Here is a 26,449-nt window from a genome sequence, read left to right as displayed (position 1 = left end):
CAGTCTGTAACTTTCCCAGTCTATCAATGCACAGCATTGTTTCAAAACGCATTATAAAACTATCGTCTTGTAGGTCACTTTCAAGGCAGGTTGCTTATGATCTTGACGCATGTTTGTGCGTTTGTGCGTGACTGCGTGTGTGTGATAATGACTTGGACGTAGGCGCGCACACACACACACACACTTGTGGGATGGGATGGAGATGGACGGTCGGGAGGCAGAAAGGTCAACAGAAGGTCGCCAGGGGCCGATTAGATCAGAGGTCTCCGTCTCTGACATCACTTCCATGCAGACCACATTATCTGGGAGGCGTGTTTTGTCACGACACCTCATGAGTGCATTGTTGTTTTAAAGGTCCAAGGCCTTATCTCCCTGGGCCCTTTGTTAGGCGGCGCGTGTGTGTGTGTGTGTTGGGGGGAGGCAGCGGGGGGGGGGGGGGGGTTAAGGGGTGAGTGTGGGGGAGTGAGCAGGAGAGAGGGACATACTGATTGGAGTATATAAGGGGGTGGAGGACCCTTGGCGAGAGGAAACCGGGAAACAGCCCCCTCCGACGAGTCAAGGAGGCTCAACGAACCACTAACAACAAAACTATCACGTTCAAGGTTCCAGTCGTACTCCTCTTTCACCCCCCCCTCTCTCTCTCTCTCTTTCTCCATCTGTTGCCGGCTCCTGTCATGTGGAAGGCTGCGGTTCTGACGGTCGGCCTGCTGGTGGCGCTGGCGGGCCCAGCACGGGCCAGCGAGGGACGCCCCTCCGTCTACGGCGTGAAGCTGTGCGGCCGCGAGTTCATCCGCGCCGTCATCTTCACCTGCGGAGGCTCTCGATGGCGGAGGGCGGCGGGGGACGACGGTAAGACGGGAGGGGGCAGGGGGGGGCGTGTGTGACTGTGTGTGTGTCTGTGTGGGCGTGCACACCTGTGTGTGTGTGTGACTGACCAACTATGTGTGTGTGTGTGCGCGTGTGTGTGTGCCTGTGTGGGTGTGCATGCCTGTGTGTGTTTGTGTGTGACTGACCAAGTATGTGTGTGTGTGTGTGTGTGTGTGTGTGTGTGAGCGTCTGTGTGGGCGTGCACACCTGTGTGTTAGTGTGACTGACCAAATATGTGTGTGTGTGTGTGTGTGTGTGAGCGTCTGTGTGGGCGTGCACACCTGTGTGTTAGTGTGACTGACCAAATATGTGTGTGTGTGTGTGTCTGTGTGGGCGTGCACACCTGTGTGTCTGTGTGACTGACCAAATATGTGTGTGTGTGTGTGTGTCTGTGTGGATGTGCACGCCTGTGTGTGTGTGTGACTGACCAAATATGTGTGTGTGTGTGTGCGCGCGTGTGTGTGTGCCTGTGCGGGTGTGCATGCCTGTGTGTGTTTGTGTGTGACTGACCAAGTATGTGTGTGTGTGCGTGTGACTGACCAAGTACAGTATGTGTGTGTGTGACCGACCAAGTACAGTATGTGTGTGTGTGTGTGTGTGGGGGGGGGTGTGTGTGTGTGTGTGTGACTGACCAAATATGTGTGTGTGTGCGCGCGTGTGTGTGCCTGTGTGGGTGTGCATGCCTGTGTGTGTTTGTGTGTGACTGACCAAGTACAGTATGTGTGTGTGTGTGTGTGTGTGTGTGTGTGTGGGGGGGGGGGGGGGGTGTGTGTGACTGACCAAGTACAGTATATGTGTGTGTGTGTGTGTGTGTGAGTGAGTGTGTGTGTGTATGCTCAGACAAAGTGCATTAACGTGCTGTACACCATCTGTCCACACTGGTACTACTGTACGTGTCTTTTCACAGTGACGTCATCATCGCGTTACTGTACATCTCTCCTCCAGGTGACCTTCCCTTCGACGTGGACGGCGAGGCCTCAGACCCCTGGAGCTCCAACTTCCTCCCTCCCTCCGGCGAGTGGCGCCCAGGACCGGAGGAACCGGCCGGGGGTCCGTCCGCCGCCCTCGTCCGCATGTCTCGCTCGCCCGTGTCGGAGGACGTGCTGGGGGCGCTGCGCAGCGCGGACAGGAAGGGGCGGGACGTGGTGGTGGGCCTGTCCAACGCCTGCTGCAAGTGGGGCTGCAGCAAAGGAGAGATCAGCTCTCTCTGTTGAACTATAGCTCCTCCCACTCATCATCATCCTCATCCCTCCCTCCACTGGAAGCTGCCTCTGCTCCCTCCATCCCTCCGTTGCCGAGCCCTTTATCTCTCCCCTCATCCGTCCGTTTTCCTCTCTTCATCCGCTCTTCCTTGCCCTACCCTCTCCGTTGTTCCTCTCTCTGCTCTACTTCCCTCAGACCGCCTCTCCTCCTCCACGTTCTCTCCATCCTTCTCTCTCTCATCATGTGTCTAGAATCATCCAGGAATGTACAGCTGTGTGTGTGTCTTAAAAAGATAAAGTTGTTATAACGTAGTATAAAGACCAGGATATTAGGACAATCTGTGTTCCAATGTGGTCAATATTCACGAGTAGGTGTGTCGATTCTTCAATAAAGTTGGGTTTTGAAACGGGTGATGATGTCACTTCATTTTGGTGCTGGCACTCCTGGTCCTCCAGGTGACATGTCTATCCCTCTGTTTCTGGCGCCACCTGGTGGGGGAAAAATGGGTAAATCTGACTCAAGACTTCAGGTTCAAAGTGGTTTATCTGTCATAGTAGGCCTACAAGATACAGGTGCCATGTACAATAAAATGCTTACTTGAGACCTTCTCCTCACATAGACACAAGTGCAAAGTAAACCAATGACATATCTCTCTTTTGTGTAAATGAAGCAGTGGATTCAAGAAAACATAGGATTAATTTGCAGCTTTATTCTTCTGATGATACTGTGATAGATAATTGGCCTTACTGCGTCCGGTGAAGTGACCGTCACGGCTGATAGTGGCTCTTTTGCTCCCGGTTCTGGCTGACAGGAAGACATCTGCAAGACGTGCAGCCTCTTCTGCTGACTTTGGGTCATGGTCACGAATCCAGACCTCAAGCTCTGGGTCCGCCATCCGTAAAAACTGTTCCAGAATCAAAAGTTCAGAAATGTCTTTCACGGAGGAGGTATTTGGCTTGACCCATTTGTTAAACAGGTACTTCAGACGAACATAAAGCTCTCATGGGTATCCCCCCCCCCCCGAGTTAATGTCCAGTGAGCAAAATCTTTTTCTGTAAGTGTCGGCTGTAATTTCATATTTAGCTAAAATGGCTTCTTTGACTTTTTCGTAATCTTCAGAATCAGAAATCTCCAGGGTGGTCTGCGGGCGACAGTGGGGCATCCACTGGACCTGGTTAGAAGGTAGGAGAGAGAGAGAGAGAGGCACTAGGGGAGGCAGAAAACGGTTAGTAGCACGCTGAGCCATTGAAGCAACACAGATGTCAGAACAGAACAAGCCTGTTTCAGGGTAACCAGCTTCTGTACATTACTTGATATACATACAGTGCATAGCAAAAAACCTTCCTTTTTAGCTTGTTTTTGGTCTTGTGTTTTTCTCTAGAACTTTGAGATTTGTTTACAAATGTTAAGTGCTTTATAAATAAAATGTATTATTGTATACATATTGAGAAGGATAAGAGTAATGAGGAGAATCTGGTACTGGTAGGTAAATGTAGGCTGATGGATTTATTTAGCCAAATAGTGAAAATGAAACAAGTACAAAACATACCTTCCACAAGGGTGAATAAAATGACGTAAAAAAGGTTAAGCACACAATATAATTAATATAGGTTTATAGCTCTTAATGACAATGTGGTTAGAGCACAGGAAATCATGCTAAATAGTCTCATAATAAAGAAGTATCCTGTTTTACTGTGTTCTGCCATCTGATCAAGGTTCCTCCCGCAAATACATTTGAAGATATGCCATAGATTTATAAAACTATCTTTATTAAAGGTACATTCTGGAATTTTTTAACTAGGGCCTCATTTTCGACTTACCTATGGTGTTTTTGACTGATGGACATCATTTTCAGTTAATTCCATGCTGTAGATAGCTTTGGATCGTTCCTATTTCCACTGGTGGCTGATGCTAGTGCAACACAATTAAGTCATGTTAGCCTGTCCAAAAAACACCCCAAAACTAATTAAATATGAGTAAAGTCTCTCAGGGATTCTTTTGTCTATTTACCATCCGTTTTGAATTCAAACTATCGTGTAATCTGTTCTGGTTCGTGGAATTCATATTCCTGTCTGTGAGTCAGCAGGTGGAGTAACACTCAGATCTAGCCTGGAGCCAGCGCTTGTCAATGTCAACAAAGTGTGAGCACGAGCGACAGAAATATAGGTCCCCAAACCGAAAGTCGAAAATGAGGCCCTAGTTCAAAAATTCCAGAATATCCATTTAACATGAATACAGAGAAAGAACAGACATCTTGTACTACATCTACAAGCATTATGTTTCTGGACGTCCACTCTGAGGTCTGTGGGATAGCAGGCCATTTCCACTGAACAGCAACTTAACCACCACCATCACTAAAACCTCAACTATTCTATACTTTGCAACAATACTGTTCTACTCGTTTACAGCTCCTGAAATGGCTAATTCATCCGTGTCATTGACAAAAAGCGTTGCCACGTTGCTGGCACTGATACCTTTTCTTTCTCTTGTAGATACTTTACTGGCAAACTAATCTACACTCAATTAAGTCATATTTCTTGCACCGATATCATTTCCCTTTTTTGTGCATTATTCTATGGTACATTAGAGAACTTTTGTGACTAAAAGCTTTGTCACATTCCACACACTGATATGGTTTCTCTCCAGTGTGGATTCTTCTGTGGGAGGCCAAATTACTACTTGTACTAAAACTACGTTCACATTCCTCACACTGATATAGTTTCTCTCCTGTGTGGACTCTTCTATGTTTAACCAAACCACCCTTGTCCCTATAGGCTTTGGTACATTCCTGGCACTGATATGGTTTCTCTCCTGTGTGGACTCTTCTATGAACTATCAAACTATTTTTTTGAATATAAGATTTGTCGCATTCCTCACACTGGTATGGTTTCTCTCCAGTGTGGGTTTTTATATGGGACATTAAATTTTGGTTGTGAGAAAAGGTTTTTTTACATTCCCCACACTGATATGGTTTCACTCCTGTGTGGTGTCTTCTATGTATCTCTAAATGATACTTCTGACTAAAAGCTTTGTCACATTCCGGGCAATAGTATGGTTTCTCTCCTGTGTGGTTTCTTCTATGTCTATTAAAATGACCCCTTTGCCTAAAGGACATGTCACATTCCTCACAGTGATATGGTTTCTCTCCTGTGTGGACTAATCTATGGAACACTAAATTTGTGTTATTAACAAACGCTTTTTCACATTGCTCACATTTATATGGTTTTTCCCCTGTGTGGATTTTTTTATGTCTATCATAACTACTCTTTTGACTAAAAGCTTTGCCACATTGCTTACATCGATACGGTTTCTCTCCTGTGTGGATTCTTCTGTGGGAGGCCAAATTACTCTTAGTACTGAAACCACGTTCACATTCCTCACACTGATATGGTTTCTCTGCTGTCTTGCTCTCAGCCAACCCAGAAGAAACATCTTCATCCTCAGTGCTAGAGGGGGAACTGGGAATAGGCCTGGTCCAGGGGCTGGGGCAGGTCTTGGTCCTGGGAGAGGGGCCAGGGCTGGAACAAGGCCTGGGAATAGATCTAGAATACCCAGCCCGTGTCCTCCTTGATTTATTAGGTGATTTCAACACTCTGGTAGGCAGAGAACTAAGGCAGCTGTCCGGTAGTTCAGGCAGCAGTCTTTCTCTCTCCTTCTCATTTAAATTCTGAGCTGTAGGAAAGTCTGGTGTTACAAAGGGGGACTGCAAGGCTGGTCCTGGTGCTCCATAGTCCTCCTCATCAGACTCTGCTTTGATCTGTTTCTCAGTTGTGTTGGTGGGTAAAGAGTCTCTTTCTCTGTTCTCCACAGTTGGAGTTTGGTCAAGAGGTGGGAGTTGAGACAAGTCCTTCGGATCACAGTAGGTTTTCACTCTGGGAGAAGTGAATATGGAGTCTTTAGTATCGGACTGCAGCCCTTGAAGCTGCTCTTTCCCCTGACTGGTCCACAGCTCCTGTTCCTCTTTAATCGGTGGGTGTTCTGGGAGAGAGAGATGCTGGACATCTGGGGAGAAAAGGAAGTTAAACTTAAGGATAGGGTTGCAAAGAGGACATTTTCCATGGTAAGTTATAGGAGTAGTAAATGGAAAATGCATGTTTAGCCCTGTTTTAAGGTTACTTATGATCATATACAATGGTTCAGATCAAAACGTTGACAAAACTAGCACTTTTGAGAAAGTGTGATAATTGCTCTACCACCGTTTAGGTCATACAATGGATGTGGGTGGGCACCGTTAAATATGAAGTGCCTCTGACTTTGCAAATCAAACAGACAGTACTTCAGGAACAGTGCAAATCACACTGAAGTCAACAGCTGCCACGTTGCATGTCTGTGACTGATAAATCGTCAATGTAAATGGTTGAAATTCATGTTGAAATGAAGTCCCCTCTTTTCCATTGCAACTATAGCAGAGGCCGTTTTTCACATAACAATTGACCATGTGTTTGCTTTCTTCACTGACAGAGAGAGAGAGAGAGGGAGAAAGAGAGAGGGAGAAGATGAAAATATTTCATCAAACAAAGCTCAGCTTTGGAAAGCGAACTGTTGAGGACAAGATAAAAAAGAAAGAGGTGATGATGGTGGTACACTGCCAATCTTAACATGATCAATCAAACAAAGCTTTATTTGTATAGCGCATTTCATATCCAGAGGCAACACAATGCGCTTTACAGAGAACAAGGGAGGTGGGTAGATGGGAGGGAGAGAGAGAGGAACTAGGGAGAGGGAAGGCAGAACAGGGTTAGTAGCACACAGAGCCATAAAAGCAACACAGATATTAAAACGGGCAACCTGGAGCAAGCTCCTGGAATATATTTTTCTTACGGCTAAGAACATTTATAGAGCAATAAATTACATTAAATTACATTTTCAGGGCAAGAAAGGCTAAGGTCCAGGCCTAAGCCGGATGTGGACTGATGCGTGTCTGTGTGTATGTGTGTGTACATACAGTGCATAGCAGAAAATACACCAATGTATACAGAGGATTCACAGGTAAGTTTGAGGCTGCCTTTCTGTGTCTCAAGGTCCTGGCTAGTGATTGTAGGCTAGGCTGACCTGGGACCTCCACTGAGGACATCCCAGTCCTGGCTATGGATCAGTAGTGATGCTCCCCTGCCCCTGGGCTAGTGTAGACCATTGCTAGCCTCTACCCACAAGCCTCCATTAAATTGATCATAGGCCTACTAAGAGAATACCAAGGGGAGTCTTGGTAAGGCTTTTATCAGGGAGGTTGATGGATTAAGTCTAAACTACATGATTTGCATTAAAAATAGAATCTCTCTCACACACAGTCATGTAATCCAGTCAATCTAACTCCATAACAAATTGGATTAGGCCTACGTAACTAGCAAGCTAACTAGCAAACGAAGTCAATGTAGATAGATAGCTATGTTATTAATTAGCTTAGCTAGCTACGTAACTAGCAAACGAAGTCATGTAAATAGCTAGCTAACTAGCTAGCGTCATTTCCACCACGCCCCTTCTCCTAAGAGAAAGGCGATTCGCCAAATAAAAAGTGATATTGGCAACCGTTTCAGGCGAAATTAGTTTTTGATTGACAAGACGATTGTCAGCCTCTGATTGGCCAAAGTAGAAATTGATTGACAGTTGACTCGCCCCCTCGAAGTCTCCCGGCCTGCAGAGATACATACTTGGGAGAGATAAACACTTGGGGGGGATTACAGAGGCTAAAGACCACATATTTGAAGACCACAACAAGCCCTCGCTTTAGGGAAGCACAACTAGCGATTCATGAAAACAGATTGATGAAAACAACCGTTTCGTGGCAGAAAATATTTTTTTTAGAAGCTGCATTCTCAGTGCCCCGTCCGCCGCCATTACATGGATATACTGGCTCGCACTGGATTTTAAAATTCTTCTACATGCCTCCGAATTACACCAAAGTTATATCGGTGAATCAAACGACTTAAAATATGCCGTTAATAAGGTCCAGGCTGTCGAAAAAGAACATTCTCCTTTAATCAAGCCCCCAGGATCAGCTTGGCGCATTGAAGCCACCATGGGCTTTCAGGCCAAGCTCGGTATTGCAAGTCACGTGACGGCATGCGGCCCAAGACCCTTATTTCCCATGGTTTGTGGATTATGATAGATAGGGCTAGAAAAGGAAAACTAAATTTTTCTGGGTATCATTCAGCATCAGAGACCAATCTAATCAATATAAACTTTTAATTCAATGGTTTTTTTTTGTTTTTGAAGCCACCAATACCTGTATAGAGCCCATTTGAAACATGTGCTGTGAACGAGCCTCGGGACGCTGGGCGCGCGTTCAAGAGTCCTGCGAACTCGGCGGAAAACCCGTCACCATAGGAAGACCCGCCCTACTCTGCCTCTGATTGGATAGGAAGTCATATGTAATGACGTCGGCTAACATTTGCTATGCTTTTAGCAATGAAGCTGCTATGATCATGCTAATCATAGATATGAACGTATGTCTATGATGCAAATGATCATGACATGGTTACTTTAGGACATCGTTGGAAAAGATCTAGAGGGTAAGTGGGTAAATGTTGAATAACTTAGCTAACATTATATAATGTTACATTTCTTTATATTAACGTCAACTATATTGATAGGCTAGGTAGCTATGCTAACGGTAGCTATGCTAACGGTAGCTAATGCCATGCTTACATGGCATGCTTACTTGCAATGGTAATAATGCCTTCAGGTAATAACACTAACCATGCTTGATTAATTTGATGTATAATGTGGCAAATGCTATAGTAGCAGCAGCAAGCATCAGCCCACTATAGCTAAATAACGCCAGACAAGATTACAGACTGTAATCAATGTATGAACAATGTCACATTGAGCATGCTCAACATTTCATTATGTTAAAATTGAAATACATCTGAAACCTCTTAACGTAACGTTAGCATTAACTAACGTTAACTAAAGTTAACCCTAAGCCGTTAGCATTAGCTACCGTTAGCATAGCTCCCTAACCTATCAATATAGTTGACGTTAATATAAAGAAATGTAACATTAGATAATGTTAGCTAAGTTATTCAACATTGACCCACTTACCCTCTAGATCTTTTCCAACGATGTCCTAAAGTAACCACGTCATGATCATTTGCATCATAGACATACGTTCATATCTATGATTAGCATGATCATAGCAGCTTCATTGCTAAAAGCATAGCAAATGTTAGCCGACGTCATTGCATGACTTCCTTAAAACTATTCAATCAGGGCAGAGTAGGGCGGGTCTTCCTATGGTGACGTGCTTTCCCGAGTTCGCAGGACTCACGAACGCGCGACCAGCGTCCCCGAGGCTCGTGCACAGCACATGTTTCAAATGGGCTCGATACAGGTGATATTGGTGGCTTCAAAAACAAAAAAAAACAATTGAATTAAAAGTTTATCTTGATTAGATTGGTCTCTGATGCTGAATGATACCCAGAAATGTTTTCCTTTTCTAGCCCTATCTATCATAATCCACAAACCATGGGAAGGGTCTTGGGCCGCATGCCGTCACGTGACTTGCAATACCGAGCTTTGGCCATTACGTCAAATGGCTTCATGCGCCGGTGAGCAACTTTCATTGAAATGAATAGGCAGCCATTTTCAATGCCGTCTCCAGTTATATTATACCTCCATGCCTTTAACATGTAGGCCTAGGCTACTTTCCCGCGAACACACTGTGACGCTAAACAAAGAGGTTCTACAATAAGCTAAAGGTCTGAAATGGGCATATGAAGAAAAGTATTTAAGATGGCAGAATTCTGATTAGTAAACTAGACATCGGATTACATAATACGGTTTGATGAAAATAATGTACATTTTATTGCTGTTTCCGCCATAACGCTAGCCTAATCTAGCTAAATAAGATAACTTGACATACCGTTAAGTACAAACTTGGATGCTGGATAATGTTATAGAGATGAATGCGTAGATTCAATTCAGAACATTAAACAGTGACTCTAACCACAGCAGACGAAGGTATAAATATAGAACCTGTTCGATGCAGTTTGATCTCGGGTTGAATACACAGCATTCTTTGCAGTTGCGCGATTTTCTCCTTGGATCGACAGATTTCTTCTTGGCACATTGCAAGCGTTTTTTCATACTGCCCACATATCTCCATAGCTGCCGCTGCTATTCGCTCGTTGACAAAATCTCTGAATAACTGCCGTTTGGACATTTTCACGGCTTAAAATTAGAACACGCTAACAGTGGGTCTTCTGCAGTGTGGTGGTGGGAACCAACTTCTCCTCGCGAAACTGATGTCCGGTTCCGGTAGCTTTCTTTCATGGAAATTCAATTTTCAAAATAAAGGTCACGCTTTGTATTTTTTCCTTATTTGACAGTGACAATCATTCTATATCTTAACACATTCCACCTAGTGACCTCTGGGCATTTTTCAGAATAGGGGTCACTTGATATGTAGGCCTACATAAGAATACATTGGTTTTTGGCTTTACTGTAAGCATAACTTTCATTCCAATAGAAATTTTGCTATAAAAAGACATGTTCCGATTACCTGCAACACGAATATGTACTCCAGATAAGCATTAATTAGGGGGTCGGACTAACAAACATCTGTCAAATTAAAAGGTAACCACTGACACCATCAAATACTCTATGATTTTATGACTTATTCTATCCACAAAGTACTAATACAGAATAAACATTTCTTTAGGCAATTTTTGACATTTTTGTCCTATTTCTTTAAATGTTAGACACATTTTTTGCTTTAACTCATCATTATGAAATAAATGTAGATTGCACAGTGTAATGGCCATAGAAACACCATCTGCATTTAGAGGTTTCTTATAAGTCTCACTTTTGCTATGAAATTCTCTGTTTCCACGGATGGAAGGCGGGAGGGAATACCAGAGCCTGGGAGCAGCAGCAGAGAAAGCTCAGAAAAAGTGAAGGGGTGTGAGTACTTTCCGGATGCACTGTATGCACCTCAAAGAAGAGATGCTATGCTGTGCCTGCTGTGGGAAGTGCAAGGCCAATGACCTGTGTTGATCTTGAGTGTGTATGTTGCTGCTGTGCTCCGCTATCCTGGTCTTAACCGATGGTCTTGAACTGGTGGCGGACTTCAGTAGGAGCAGGAGGCCTCCAAGCCTCATCACCATCAAGGGTGAGGAGGTGGAGAAGTTCCTGGAGGTCCATGTGAACAACAAACTGGACTGGACTGACAACACTGAGGCCGTCTACAGGAAAGGACAGCGCAGATTGTTCTTCCTTAGGAGGCTCAGGTCCTTCGATGTGTGTAGCAGGCTACTGAGGATGTTCTACCAGTCTGTGGTCGCCAGCACACTGTTCTTTGCTGTGGCCTGCTGGGGAGGCAGCACCATGTCAGGGGAGACAAACAAGCTGAACAAGCTGGTCAGGAGGCCTGGCTCCATCGTGGGGCAACAACTGGACAGCCTGGAGTTTATGGCAGAGGATGAGGGACAAACTTAAGTCTATCCTAGACAACCCCTCCCATCCCCTCCATGGCGAGCTGTGGCAGATGGGGAGCACTTTCAGCCAGAGGCTCATCCCACCCAGGTGCAATACGGAGCGGTTCATTCACTTCCATGCATTTCCAAACGTGAAAACATGTACGTGTTGTTAGAGGGCTACTCTTAACTGATGTGATGCCTGCGGTTTAATAGACCAACCAAGATAGTGATGGGCTAGTCAGGGGCTACCCCATGCCATATAGAATAAGCATGTGTGAGTCAACTTGCATCAACACCAATATATTACTCCCGTCCTTCATTCGCTACAATGGCTTCCCGTCTCTTCTAGGATTGAATACAAAATCTCCCTACTAAATCATCAGTGCATCCACCAGGCTCAGCTCGATGGGGAATCGCTTCCACTCAGACGCTCCTCGTCTCTGAAATACTCTCCCTGACCATCTGAGAGCACCACAGACTGTTGGTGCCTTTAAAACAGCACTAAAAACCTTCCTTTTTAGCTTGTTTTTATTGTCTTGTTTTTGGTCTTGTGTTTTTCTCTAGTACTTTGAGATTTGTTTACAAATGTTAAGTGCTGTATAAATAAAATGTATTATTGTATACATATTGAGAAGGATAAGAGTAATGAGGAGAATCTGGTACTGGTAGGTAAATGTAGGCTGATGGATTTATTCGCCAAATAGTAAAAATGAAACAAGTACAAAACATACCTTCCACAAGGGTGAATAAAATGAGGTAAAAAAGGTTAAGCACACAATATAATTAATATAGATTTATAGCTCCAATGTGGTTAGAGCACAGGAAATCATGCTAAATAGTCTCAAAAGGAAGTAGTATCCTGTTTTACTGTGTTCTGCTATCTGATCAAGGTTCCTCCCGCAAATACATTTGAAGATATGCCATAGATTTCCAAAACTATCTTTATTCAAGGTATATTCTGGAATTTTTGAACTAGGGCCTTATTTTCGATTTACCTATGGTGTTTTTGACTGATGAAGATCATTTTCAGTTAATTCCATGCTGTAGATTGCTTTGGATTGTTCCAATTTCCACTGGTGGCTAATGCTAGTACAACACAATTAAGACCAAACACCCAAAACGCACCCAAAAACTAATTAAATATGAGTAAAGTCTCTCAGGGATTCTTTTGTGTCTATATACCATCCGTTTTGCATTCAAACTATCGTGTAATCTGTTCTGGTTCGTGGAATTTATATTCCTGTCTGTGAGTCAGCAGGCGGAGTAACACTCAGATCTGGCTAGAGCCAGCCTGGAGCCAGCGCTTGTCAATGTCAACAAAGTGTGAGCACGAGCGACAGAAATATAGGTCCTTTAAACCGAAAGTCGAAAATGAGGCCCTAGTTCAAAAATTCCAGAATATCCATTTAACATGAATACAGAGAAAGAACACAGACATCTTGTACTACATCTACAAGCATTATGTTTCTGGACGTCAACTCTGAGGTCTGTGGGATAGCAGGCCATTTCCACTGAACAGCAACTTAACCACCACCATCACTAAAACCTCAACTATTCTATACTTTGCAACAATACTGTTCTACTCGTTTACAGCTCCTGAAATGGCTAATTCATCTGTGTCATTGACCAAAAGCTTTGCCACGTTGCTGGCACTGATACCTTTTCTTTCTCTTGTAGATACTTTACTGGCAAACTAATCTACACTCAATTAAGTCATATTTCTTGCACCGATATCATTTCCCTTTTTTGTGCATTATTCTATGGTACATTAGAGAACTTTTGTGACTAAAAGCTTTGTCACATTCCACACACTGATATGGTTTCTCTCCAGTGTGGATACTTCTGCGGGAGGCCAAATTACTCTTAGTACTGAAACCACGTTCACATTCCTCACACTGATATGGTTTCTCTCGTGTGGATTCTTCTGTGGGAGGCCAAATTACTACTTGTACTAAAACTACGTTCACATTCCTCACACTGATATGGTTTCTCTCCTGTGTGGACTCTTCTATGTTTAACCAAACCACCCCTGTCCCTAAAAGCTTTGGCACATTCCTGGCACTGATATGGTTTCTCTCCTGTGTGGACTCTTCTATGAACCATCAAACTATTTTTTTGAAGGTAAGATTTGTCGCATTCCTCACACTGGTATAGTTCCTCTGCAGTGTGGGTTTTTATATGGTTCATCAAATCTCTCTGGTGATCAAAGGCTTTTTCACATTCCCCACACTGATATGGTTTCTCTCCAGTGTGGATACCTCTGTGGGAAGCCAAATGACTCTTAGTGTTGAAACCACGTTCACATTCCTCACACTGATATGGTTTCTCTCGTGTGTGGATTCTTCTGTGGGAGGCCAAATTACTACTTGTACTAAAACTACGTTCACATTCCTCACACTGATATGGTTTCTCTCCAGTGTGGATACTTCTGTGGGAAGCCAAATGACTCTTAGTGTTGAAACCACGTTCACATTCCTCACACTGATATGGTTTCTCTCGTGTGTGGAGTCTTCTGTGGGTGGCCAAATTACTACTTGTACTAAAACTACGTTCACATTCCTCACACTGATATAGTTTCTCTCCTGTGTGGACTCTTCTATGTTTAACCAAACCACCCTTGTCCCTAAAGGCTTTGGTACATTCCGGGCACTGATATGGTTTCTCTCCTGTGTGGACTCTTCTATGAACTATCAAACTATTTTTTTGAATATAAGATTTGTCGCATTCCCCACACTGGTATGGTTTCTCTCCAGTGTGGGTTTTTATATGGGACATTAAATTTGGCTTGTGAGAAAAGGTTTTTTCACATTCCCCACACTGATATGGTTTCACTCCTGTGTGGTATCTTCTATGTCTCTCTAAATGATACTTCTGACTAAAAGCTTTGTCACATTCCGGGCAATAATATGGTTTCTCTCCTGTGTGGTTTCTTCTATGTCTATTAAAATGACCCCTTTGCCTAAAGGACATGTCACATTCCTCACAGTGATATGGTTTCTCTCCTGTGTGGACTAATCTATGGAACACTAAATTTGTGTTATAATCAAACGCTTTTTCACATTGCTCACATTTATATGGTTTTTCCCCTGTGTGGATTTTTTTATGTCTATCATAACTACTCTTTTGCCTAAAAGCTTTGCCACATTGCTTACATCGATACGGTTTCTCTCCTGTGTGGATTCTTCTATGATTAACTAAAGTATGATATTTACTAAAAACGTTTCCACAGTCATCACACCGAAATGGTTTCTCTGCTGTCTTGCTCTCAGCCAACCCAGAAGAAACATCTTCATCCTCAGTGCTAGAGGGGGAACTGGGAATAGGCCTGGTCCAGGTCTTGGTCCTGGGAGAGGGGCCAGGGCTGGAACAAGGCCTGGGAATAGATCTAGAATACCCAGCCCGTGTCCTCCTTGATTTATTAGGTGATTTCAACACTCTGGTAGGCAGAGAACTAAGGCAGCAGTCCGGTAGTTCAGGCAGCAGTCTTTCTCTCTCCTCCTCTTCTAAATTCTGAGCTGTAGGAAAGTCTGGTGTTACAAAGGGGGGCTGCAAGGCTGGTCCTGGTGCTCTATAGTCCTCCTCATCAGACTCTGCTTTGATCTGTTTCTCAGTTGTGTAAGTGGGTAAAGAGTCTCTTTCTCTGTTCTCCACAGTTGGGGTTTGGTCAAGAGGTGGGAGTTGAGACAAGTCCTTCGGATCACAGTAGGTTTTCACTCTGGGAGAAGTGAATATGGAGTCTGTAGTATCGGACTGCAGCCCTTGAAGCTGCTCTTTCCCCTGACTGGTCCACAGCTCCTGTTCCTCTTTAATCGGTGGGTGTTCTGGGAGAGAGAGATGCTGGACATCTGGGGAGAAAAGGAAGTTAAACTTAAGGATAGGGTGGCAAAGAGGACATTTTCCATGGTAAGTTAAAGGAGTAGTAAATGGAAAATGCATGTTTAGCCCTGTTTTAAGGTTACTTATGATCATATACAATGGTTCAGATCAAAACGTTGACAAAACTAGCACTTTTGAGAAAGTGTGATAATTGCTCTACCACCGTTTAGGTCATACAATGGATGTGGGTGGGCACCGTTAAATATGAAGTGCCTCTGACTTTGCAAATCAAACAGACAGTACTTCAGGAACAGTGCAAATCACACTGAAGTCAACAGCTGCCACGTTGCATGTCTGTGACTGATAAATCGTCAATGTAAATGGTTGAAATTCATGTTGAAATGAAGTCCCCTCTTTTCCATTGCAACTATAGCAGAGGCCGTTATTCACATAACAATTGACCATGTGTTTGCTTTCTTCACTGACAGAGAGAGAGAGAGAGGGAGAAAGAGAGAGGGAGAAGATGAAAATATTTCATCAAACAAAGCTCAGCTTTGGAAAGCGAACTGTTGAGGACAAGATAAAAAAGAAAGAGGTGATGATGGTGGTACACTGCCAATCTTAACATGATCAATCAATCAAAGCTTTATTTGTATAGCGCATTTCATATCCAGAGGCAACACAATGCGCTTTACAGAGAACAAGGGAGGTGGGTAGATGGGAGGGAGAGAGAGAGGAACTAGGGAGAGGGAAGGCAGAACAGGGTTAGTAGCACACAGAGCCATAAAAGCAACACAGATATTAAAACAGGCAACCTGGAGCAAGGTCCTGGAATATATTTGTCTAACGGCTAAGAACATTTATAGAGCAATAAATTACATTAAATTACATTTTCAGGGCAAGAAAGGCTAAGAGCATCAGGTCCAGGCCTAAGCCGGATGTGGACTGATGCGTGTTTATGTGTGTGTACATACAGTGCATAGCAGAAAATACACCAATGTATACAGAGGATTCACAGGTAAGTTTGAGGCTGCCTTTCTGTGTCTCAAGGTCCTGGCTAGTGATTGTAGGCTAGGCTGACCTGGGACCTCCACTGAGGACATCCCAGTCCTGGCTATGGATCAGTAGTGATGCTCCCCTGCCCCTGGGCTAGTGTAGACCATTGCTAGCCTCTACCCACAAGCCTCCATTAAATTGATCATAGGCCTACTAAGAGAATACCAAGGGGAGTCTTGGTAAGGCTTTTATCAGGGAGGTTGATGGATTAAGTCTAAACTACATGATTTGCATTAAAAATAGAATCTCTCTCACACACAGTCATGTAATCCAGTCAATCTAACTCCATAACAAATTGCATTAGGCCTACGTAACTAGCAAGCTAACTAGCAAACAAAGTCAATGTAGATAGATAGCTATGTTATTAATTAGCTTAGCTAGCTACGTAACTAGCAAACAAAGTCATGTAAATAGCTAGCTAACTAGCTAGCGTCATTTCCACCACGCCCCTTCTCCTAAGAAAAAGGCGATTCGCCAAATAAAAAGTTATATTTGCAACCGTTTCAGGCGAAATTAGTTTTTGATTGACAAGACGATTGTCAGCCTCTGATTGGCCAAAGTAGAAATTGATTGACAGTTGACCCGCCCCCTCGAAGTCTCCGGGCCTGCAGAGATACACACTTGGGGGGGATTACAGAGGCTAAAGACCACATATTTGAAAACCACAACAAGCCCTCGCTTTAGGGAAGCACAACTAGCGATTCATAAAAAAAGATTGATGAAAACAACCGTTTCGCGGCAGAAAATATTTTTTTTTAGAAGCTGCATTCTCAGTGCCCCGTCCGCCGCCATTACATGGATATACTTGGCTCGCGCTGGATTTTAAATTTCTTCTACAGGCCTCCGAATTACACCAAAGTTATCTCGGTGAATCAAACGACTTATAATATGCCGTAAGGTCCAGGCTGTCGAAAAATAATATTCTCCTTTAACATGTAGGCCTAGGCTACTTTCCCGCGAACACCCTACTAACACAGTACGTAAAACTGACGGGACACATTGGTGTAATTGTGGGAACTTTGCGACGGTACCAGCAGCGGACCTAGCTGACACCTAGCTGACACTTGCCTTTTCAGTCGCAAAATAACCAAAATAGCCATCCTCAAGGACACTGTAAGGGAACGTAGCCGCCACTGCTGCTTAAATCCGTAACTACGATATAATTAAATAACGTGACAATGTGGTTACATCACAGTCCCAATCTGACTTTATTGGAAATGTGTCACAGTGGGTCAGAACATTTGTAAATTACTTAGGTTTTAAAATAAATTTTGAAGTCATACAGTTACAGAATTGTAATAATGAGGAGAAATCCTGCATGTCTGTTTTGTGTGTAATTTCTCATTTACAGTTAATATTAACACTAAAGATTTGCAGTCTAGGCCTAATAAAAATAATGATAAAAAATATGCCTATGAATAAACTCCTAATTTTGCAACCTAAATGTGAGCAATGAACGCTGAGCAGTGAACGTAGAATGCAAGGCATTGGGCTACTTTCTTAGGTGACACAATTGAAGAACTAGACAAACAAGTTACACACTCTGTGCCAGTAGGTGGCTCTATGCACATTAAAGTTGTTTGCGATCCGCCACTAAACCCAGCGAAGAAGAAGAACGAGGACGGGTGAAACTTCCGCTCCGTTTGAAACAGAAACGATTGAGAAAGGCCAACACGCTGTCTTTGTCCCCGCGACAACACAGATCCTGTAAGTATCTCAATTTCAATGTATACATTAGTATGTATACATACATACTATGTATTTTGGTATCGTCCCAGATAAAACACCAACGTTATGTGCAAGCTACCCTTTTGTAATGATTATCTATATGCAGATGCTCTCTTTCCAATGTTAGCTAACTAGCTAGCCAGCTAACGTGATTAGCCTTTTTCTGTACATCATGGCTAGCTAAGTAGCCTACGTAAAATTACTCTCGCAATTATTGTTATAACTTTAGCTTTTGTGTAATTGTAGCTTAAATTATAATGTTGGCTTGGCAACGTGAGAATATTTCAGTTGTGTACACTATAACTTTTATGAAGTGTTGTCGTGGGCCATTGTTTCCTAATTACGGGCAATGGTGGAGTCTTCTCAAGTCTAGCAGGCTCGCGCGAGCTCCTGCACGTTCGTACTGTTTCATCGCTTGGAATAAAATGCGATAATTAGCTTACTCATTGATTTCGCATTAACCCACGACACCGTTAGTATGTGTTTGTTTTTAGGCATTCATTTTTCCGAAGTTAACGTTAACAGAATACTAGAAGCCCCAACAACGGAGCTAGGCTAGCTAGCAGGATTTGTTATAGCAGCCATCTTGGCTCATTTGGTTACAGCAGCCATCTTGGTGGATTTCATGTTACTCTTAACTGTTGAAATGGTTGCTCATTCTGTCAAACGGGTAAAGAATTGTGTACTACGTTTTCACTCACATACAAATCCAAATTTTGCATAATAGGTACTCATGATGTGGACTACTAATATAGTGTCTTGCAAAATCTATTTAATTACTGAGTGTGAACGGTGGTAGACATGTTGCCCTGTTCCTCTAAACGTGTCAGAAATCACGTGGTCCTGTGGAGTGTGCATGTCAGCCTACGAGAGGGTCACCCACCCACTCTCTCTCTCTCTCCCTCTCTCCCCTCCCATGCTCTGTTGCCAACCTCCCAGTTCTTGTTTGAACTGAGCAAGAAGCAGGTGAGCGGGACAGGAAGAGGCGCTAAGACGGGGACAGGCGTGGCCAGGGGCAGTCCTGGGACAGCACCACAGGCTCTGTGAGTCTTGTTCAGTTGAATGCCCTCATGAGTATTAACAGAAGAGCACCATATACATATGCACACATACACTCTAACATGTCGCTCTCTCCTCAGCTCAGCCCAATGGTCTCTGATGGTTCTGTCTGGCCAGCCCTTAGGTGGAGAAACAGCTGATCATCAATAAAGGCAGGCACACGTAAGTACAAATGCACATACGTTTCCATAGACGGGATAAACAAATGGGGATATTGATATTGAGTTAATGTTAGCGGTAGACATGTGAGATTCATAAGACGCATCACTGACGCCAGTGACGCCACAATATCAGGGAAATTGAGCAATTGCTTCCCTGTAGTGCAAACTTGCAAGATTCGCTCAGTTACTGTATTAACCCTTCTTGCCTTTTTTGTTGTTGGTTTTCTCTCTCCTCCTTCCTCTCTGTGCAGTTCTCCTGTGTGCTGAGCCGCTATCCCATGTATTGCCACTGCTGACAGGGTAGAGCTCAGCCCCATGCAGAAGTGAGTGATGAGGAGAGGGAAGATCATTTTCCCGTTTTTTTCCCCTCCAGTTTTAGGAACCGTCTCAAGAATGTGTTCCCCACTTTTATGCCTTTAAATCAGGGTTGGAGTATTCCAGGTGTGTGGCCATGGCCATGAACACCAGTAGAGGAGGGAACCAAGTGTCTCATTCTCTCTCCACAGTTGTGTGGTTGTAACCCCCCACTAGCTACATATTCATTCAATCTTTATTTAACCTCGTGAATCAATTGAGAGTAAGCTCTCATTTACAATGACGTATAATCACTCTATATTTGAACTTGTACTACAGGTGAGATAATCCTTTTTAATGGTCTCTCTCACTCGCTCTCCTAGCTGTGATGTTAGAGTTGTGCAAGACTTGGGTGTTCTCCTGCTCTGAGTGCCCATTCTCCTATACCTCCCACCTGCATTCTCAGTGCCCCGTCCGCCGCCATTACATGGATATACTTGGCTCGCACTGGATTTTAAAATTCTTCTACATGCCTCCGAATTACACCAAAGTTATATCGGTGAATCAAACGACTTAAAATATGCCGTAAATAAGGTCCAGGCTGTCGAAAAAGAACATTCTCCTTTAACATGTAGGCCTACCCTACTAACACACGCAGGTTGCGCAAACGTTCGACATACGGCCGCTATAGGTGACGATTCGTCTGCGCCGCGTGCGGAAGTTACGCGGCCATTTACGGAAACGTGAGATCTGCCGATTAGTAGCCGCTACGTTAGAACGACACGTCATTCCGAAGTTGCGGCCGCGTGCAAAGAACGCACGTGATCACGTGGGCAGGAACCTCCGTCATAAACTCACTTGGCTGACACTAGATTAACAGGTATTTATATGACTTGACCTGCACGTCTTTTTCGCACGGTGCAAATACGGTGCGGCCGCGTGCAAAAAACGTGGGCAGGAACCTCCGTCATAAACTCACCTGGCTGACACTAGATTTACAGGTATTTATATGACTTGGTCTGCACGTCTTTTTCGCACGGTGCAAATATGGTCACTTACTTACTAAACCCTGACCACTGGCTATATTAGCACTTGCAGTACCACTGGCTATATTTAGCATTTACCAGTACAAAAACGAATTAATGCTATATGGGGATATAGCAGCAAGCATTATGATACAAACCAATATAAGACTGAACAGTTTAGAACATTTTATTACACAAAGTACATTACAAATTATAAGTAGGCTATACATATTTACAAGGATGAGGTTTACGGTCTGTCACATTACGCATAGCCAGAAAAGCAAAAAAAAGCATGTACAAGCTCTGGCTAGCAACCCATTATCTGACAATTGCAAAAGTTCTAAAAACAAAAATGAAACAGTGCGCATTCTGTGGCAGGCAGACCGGGAACAGACCGTTGTATCCCACACAAAAAAGGTTAAAATTTACAAAAACTATTTACAAAAAAGGCATCCATCCTGGCAGGCTGGAAAGGCAGGTTTAGGGAGACGGGCTGGGGGTCACCCACATCTGAATCGAGGGTCTGGGCAGAAGAGGTCATCCTCATCTGAATACTCCACTGTGGTCAGGGCTGGAGCTGCGGTCAGGGGCTGGGCTGGGGAGGTCAGCTGGGCTGGAGCAGATGCCTAAGGACATAATGAAATGGCTGTAAAAGCAAGTCGCATACGTTCATTGGAAGCGTGCCATGTCACTGGATACGAGAAAATTAACTGCCTGACATCACATACCTTTTTGCATCGAGCAGGGGCATGTTTCAGCATCTCCTGCAGCTGGGCAGACACCTCCGTCACAGTGGTGCTTGGCTTACAGGCCATAACTGCACCTTTTAACCAAAAAGGGAATGGTTTCAATGCACATGGCATGAAGCAAAGACAATGTATTATTTTGCGAAAATATGAACAATCCCTTACGTAATATGACATTGTAGAGGGTCATATTCTTCAGAGGCTTCTTCCCCCTCTTCCCATGGACGCTGTAGACACACCACACTCTGTGTATGGCAATGGCTGACAGCACCCGCCAGACCACATCTGGCAGATCTTTGCCGCCAATGGAACTCAGATATCGTGTCTGCAAAACATAAAGACAATCCTTTACTTTTACATTTCCTTAACACTTCTCTGCAAAAATAAGGAACAAAGTTCTGCCTTGAAGTTACTCACCATCTTCCTTTGATGATCCTTGTCCTTCAGCTGCTCCTCCAAGACCAGCAGCTCCTCCTCCGTTTTAGCAGGGTGCAGGTCATCCAGTACTGCTCCCCGATAGCTGTCTGCAGACTCGCCGGACAGTCTCTGCTCCAGTCTCTGCTCCAGCCTCATCATTGTCTGTGCCATCTCCCTCAGACTCTGCATGATGCTGGAGAACTGCTGACACATCATCCTCTGGAAGTCTGGATATTAAACACAGATGTGGCTATAAGTAATTGTACGGTCCCATAATGGATATTCAGCTCAAAGTATATCCCTACATGCAGCATGAAGTAGTTCACAAAATTCAGCGTACCAGCATCTGCAGAGCTTGATGGCAACCCTGCTGGAGCTGTTGGTCTCACAGGCGATGGCATCAGAGAACTACCTGAAAACCAGAGGATAAAGGGATGAGCAGGAAACTATGGTGCTGGCGGCGTAGTGATTCTGGCATAAGGGGAAGAATCAACTCGACATGAGACATGTCAGACCCTGACCTGGTCTAGCCGGGGTGCTAATCGCTGATGCATGCTGCTCGTGCCTGGACGTCTGAAGGGCTGAAGGGCCTGGGCTCACAGCGCCTTGGCTCAAAGGACCCGGGCGATGAACATCTACTGCCGAGTAGTGAGATGTGAGATGAGCGAATTAGTGAACTGAGTACATTAGTCTTCAGACATTCCTGAGTTAACTGTAAGTGTGCAAATATGCATAGACATTTCACCAACACAAACATGCATGGATACCTGCATTGATAACTGGCAGAGCAGGCCTTCCGGCTCTGGCACCTGGCATAGCTGGTCTGGTCTGAGTTCTGCCGACCGGCTGCCTGGGCACTGGAACATATAGTAGAGGTAAATTAGCTCAGATTAGTCAACTCAAGTAGTACTCTTTTGGGACTGTTGAATGCACTTTATTATATTACCTTCGTCACTGGAGTCATAGCGTGTGTTGCGCTGTCTCTTCCTTGTGTCTTGGGAGTTAATCCATTGATGACTGCTGCTCAAACACCTTCGCCAAGGCACTGGCTACTTCATAATGCTCTGTGTGTTCCTCAGCAGAGACAGAGGTTGTCATGGCTCCTCTTGATGTGCTTGTGGAGGTAGATCTGGGAGGTATAGGAGAATGGGCACTCAGAGCAGGAGAACACCCAAGTCTTGCACAGCAATGAGAGAGACCATTAAAAAGGATTATCTCACCTGTAGTACAAGTTCAAATATAGAGTGATTATACGTCATTGTAAATGAGAGCTTACTCTCAATTGATTCACGAGGTTAAATAAAGATTGAATGAATATGTAGCTAGTGGGGGGTTACAACCACACAACTGTGGAGAGAGAATGAGACACTTGGTTCCCTCCTCTACTGGTGTTCATGGCCACACACCTGGAATACTCCAACCCTGATTTAAAGGCATAAAAGTGGGGAACACATTTTTGAGACGGTTCCTAAAACTGGAGGGAAAAAAAACGGGAAAATGATCTTCCCTCTCCTCATCACTCACTTCTGCATGGGGCTGAGCTCTACCCTGTCAGCAGTGGCAATACATGGGATAGCGGCTCAGCACACAGGAGAACTGCACAGAGAGGAAGGAGGAGAGAGAAAACCAACAACAAAAAACGCAAGAAGGGTTAATAACTGAGCGAATCTTGCAAGTTTGCACTACAGGGAAGCAATTGCTCAATTTCCCTGATATTGTGGCGTCACTGGCGTCAGTGATGCGTCTTATGAATCTCACATGTCTACCGCTAACTCAATATCAATATTCCCATTTGTTTATCCCGTCTATGGAAACGTATGTGCATTTGTACTTACGTGTGCCTGCCTATATTGATGATCAGGTGTTTCTCCACCTAAGGGCTGGCCAGACAGAACCATCAGAGACCATTGGGCTGAGCTGAGGAGAGAGCGACATGTTAGAGTGTATGTGTGCATATGTATATGGTGCTCTTCTGTTAATACTCATGAGGGCATTCAACTGAACAAGACTCACAGAGCCTGTGGTGCTGTCCCAGGACTGCCCCTGGCCACGCCTGTCCCCGTCTTAGCGCCTCTTCCTGCCCCGCTCACCTGCTTCTGCTCAGTGGCAACTGAGAGCATGGGAGGGGAGAGAGGGAGAGAGAGAGAGAGAGAAAGTGGGTGGGTGACCCTCTCCTTGGCTGACATGCACACTCCACAGGACCACGTGCCAAAAGCCAAGATGGCTGCTATAACAAATCCTGCTAGCTAGCCTAGCTCCGTTGTTGGGGCTTCTAGTATTGTTAACGTTAAAATCGGAAAAATGAATGCCTAAAAACAAACACATACTAACGGTGTCGTGGGTTAATGCGAAATCAATGAGTAAGCTAATTATCGCATTTTATTCCAAGCGATGAAACAGTACGAACGTGCAGGAGCTCGCGCAAGCCTGTAATTAGGAAACAATGGCCCACAACAACACTTCATAAAAGTTATAGTGTACACAACTGAAATATTCTCACGTTGCCAAGCCAACATTATAATTTAAGCTACAATTACACAAAAGCGAACGTTTTAACAATAATTGCGAGAGTAATTTTACGTAGGCTACTTAGCTAGCCATGTACAGAAAAAGGCTAATCACGTTAGCTGGCTAGCTAGTTAGCTAACATTGGAAAGAGCATCTGCAGACAAAGAATCATTACAAAAGGGTAGCTTGCACATAACGTTGGTGTTTTATCTGGGACGATACCAAAATACATAGTATGTATGTATACATTGAAATTGAGATACTTACATGATCTGTGTTGTCGACACAGACAGCATGTTGGTCTTTCTCAATCATTTCTGTCTCAAACGGAGCGGAAGTTTAGTTCTTCTTCTTCGCTGGGTTTAGTGGCGGATCGCAAACAACTTTAATGTGCATACCGCCACCTACTGGCACAGAGTGTGTAACTTGTTTGTCTAGTTCTTCAAATGTGTCACTAAGAAAGTAGCCCAATGCCTTGCATTCTACGTTCACTGCTCAGCGTTCATTGCTCACATTTAGGTTGCAAAATTAGGACTTTATTCATAGGCATATTTTTTATCATTATTTTTATTAGGCCTAGACTGCAAATCTTTAGTGTTAATATTAACTGTAAATGAGAAATTACACACAAAGCAGACATGCAGGATTTCTCCTCATTATTACAATTCTGTAACTGTATGACTTCAAAATTTATTTTAAAACCTAAGTAATTTACAAATGTTCTGACCCACTGTGACACATTTCCAATAAAGTCAGATTGGGACTGCGATGTAACCACATTGTCACGTTATTTAATTACATCGTAGTTACGGATTTAAGCAGCAGTGGCGGCTACGTTCCCTTACAGTGTACTTGAGGACGGCTATTTTGGTTATTTTGCGACTGAAAAGGCAAGTGTCAGCTCGGTGTCAGCTAGGTCCGCTGCTGGTGACGTCGCAAAGTTACCACAATTACACCAATGTGTCCCGTCAGTTTTACGTACTGTGTTAGTAGGGTAGGCTACTTTCCCGCGAACACACTGTGACGCTAAACAAAGAGGTTCTACAATACGGTAAAGGTCTGAGATGGGCATATGAAGAAAAGTATTTAAGATAGCAGAATTCTGATTAGTAAACTAGACATCGGATTACATAATACGGTTTGATGAAAATAATGTACATTTTATTGCTGTTTCCGCCATAACGCTAGCCTAATCTAGCTAAATAAGATAACTTGACATACCGTTAAGTACAAACTTGGATGCTAGCTACAAGCTAAATGTTATAGAGATGAATGCGTAGATTCAATTCAGAACATTAAACAGTGACTCTAACCACAGCAGACGAAGGTATAAATATAGAACCTGTTCGATGCAGTTTGATCTCGGGTTGAATACACAGCATTCTTTGCAGTTGCGCGATTTTCTCCTTGGATCGACAGATTTCTTCTTGGCACATTGCAAGCGTTTTTTCATACTGCCCACATATCTCCATAGCTGCCGCTGCTATTCGCTCGTTGACAAAATCTCTGAATAACTGCCGTTTGGACATTTTCACGGCTTAAAATTAGAACACGCTAACAGTGGGTCTTCTGCAGTGTGGTGGTGGGAACCAACTTTTCCTCGCGAAACTGATGTCCGGTTCCGGTAGCTTTCTTTCATGGAAATTCAATTTTCAAAATAAAGGTCACGCTTTGTATTTTTTCCTTATTTGACAGTGCCAATCATTCTATATCTTAATAGACCAACCAAGAAGTGACTCGGTGGCAAAACCATATAGAATATGCTAATAAGAATATGTTTAAGTCAACTTAGATCCATATTTAATATAAGTACAATAATATTGTAGATGAGAAGAATCAGGTGGTAAATGCAGGCTAATATATTTTACATAAGTCATTTCGCAGATGCACTTATCCAAAGCAACATACATCTTGGCTTAATCAGAAATTACCTGAAGTGCTGGTAACTCTTAATGTTTGGGAGCTTTTTGAAATGGGTACTCAGATGCTCCTGCCAGTTGTAGGTTTCAACAAGCACTGTGCCGTCCTCAACTCCAACAAGCTGTGGGGTGTTGACTTTCTTCACAGGAGCGCTGTCTCTCGCCATCCCAGCAATGTCAGTAAAAGTGTCCACTCTGGTCTTCCTATAGCACTGCTTGATCAAGCCAAAGCAC

The 26,449-nt window shown here is 43.9% G+C and overlaps 2 protein-coding genes across 2 annotated transcripts; one reads left to right on the top strand and one right to left on the bottom strand.

Annotated features, from left to right (window-relative positions):
* Nucleotides 1-674: 674 nt before the first annotated feature.
* rln3b (relaxin 3b) lies at nt 675-2,081 on the top strand (the record flags this gene model as incomplete). Its single annotated transcript, XM_084460370.1, has 2 exons — nt 675-849; nt 1,813-2,081. The coding sequence occupies 2 exons, from the start codon at nt 675-677 to the stop codon at nt 2,079-2,081; spliced, it is 444 nt and encodes a 147-aa protein (XP_084316496.1).
* An 18,911-nt stretch (nt 2,082-20,992) lies between these two features.
* LOC311327214 (uncharacterized protein) lies at nt 20,993-22,641 on the bottom strand. The gene is made up of 7 exons (XM_084460249.1): nt 22,556-22,641; nt 22,310-22,426; nt 22,129-22,200; nt 21,789-22,015; nt 21,537-21,696; nt 21,354-21,448; nt 20,993-21,251 (listed from the first exon to the last, which is right to left on the bottom strand). Exons 1-7 carry the CDS (start codon nt 22,602-22,604, stop codon nt 21,126-21,128), a joined length of 846 nt encoding a protein of 281 aa, XP_084316375.1. The 5' UTR covers nt 22,605-22,641; the 3' UTR covers nt 20,993-21,125.
* Nucleotides 22,642-26,449: the final 3,808 nt, after the last annotated feature.

Source organism: Borostomias antarcticus, assembly GCF_949987555.1.
Source record: "Borostomias antarcticus genome assembly, chromosome: 31".
NCBI classification, from domain to species: domain Eukaryota; kingdom Metazoa; phylum Chordata; class Actinopteri; order Stomiiformes; family Stomiidae; genus Borostomias; species Borostomias antarcticus.
This window is presented reverse-complemented; position numbering and strand designations above follow the sequence as displayed.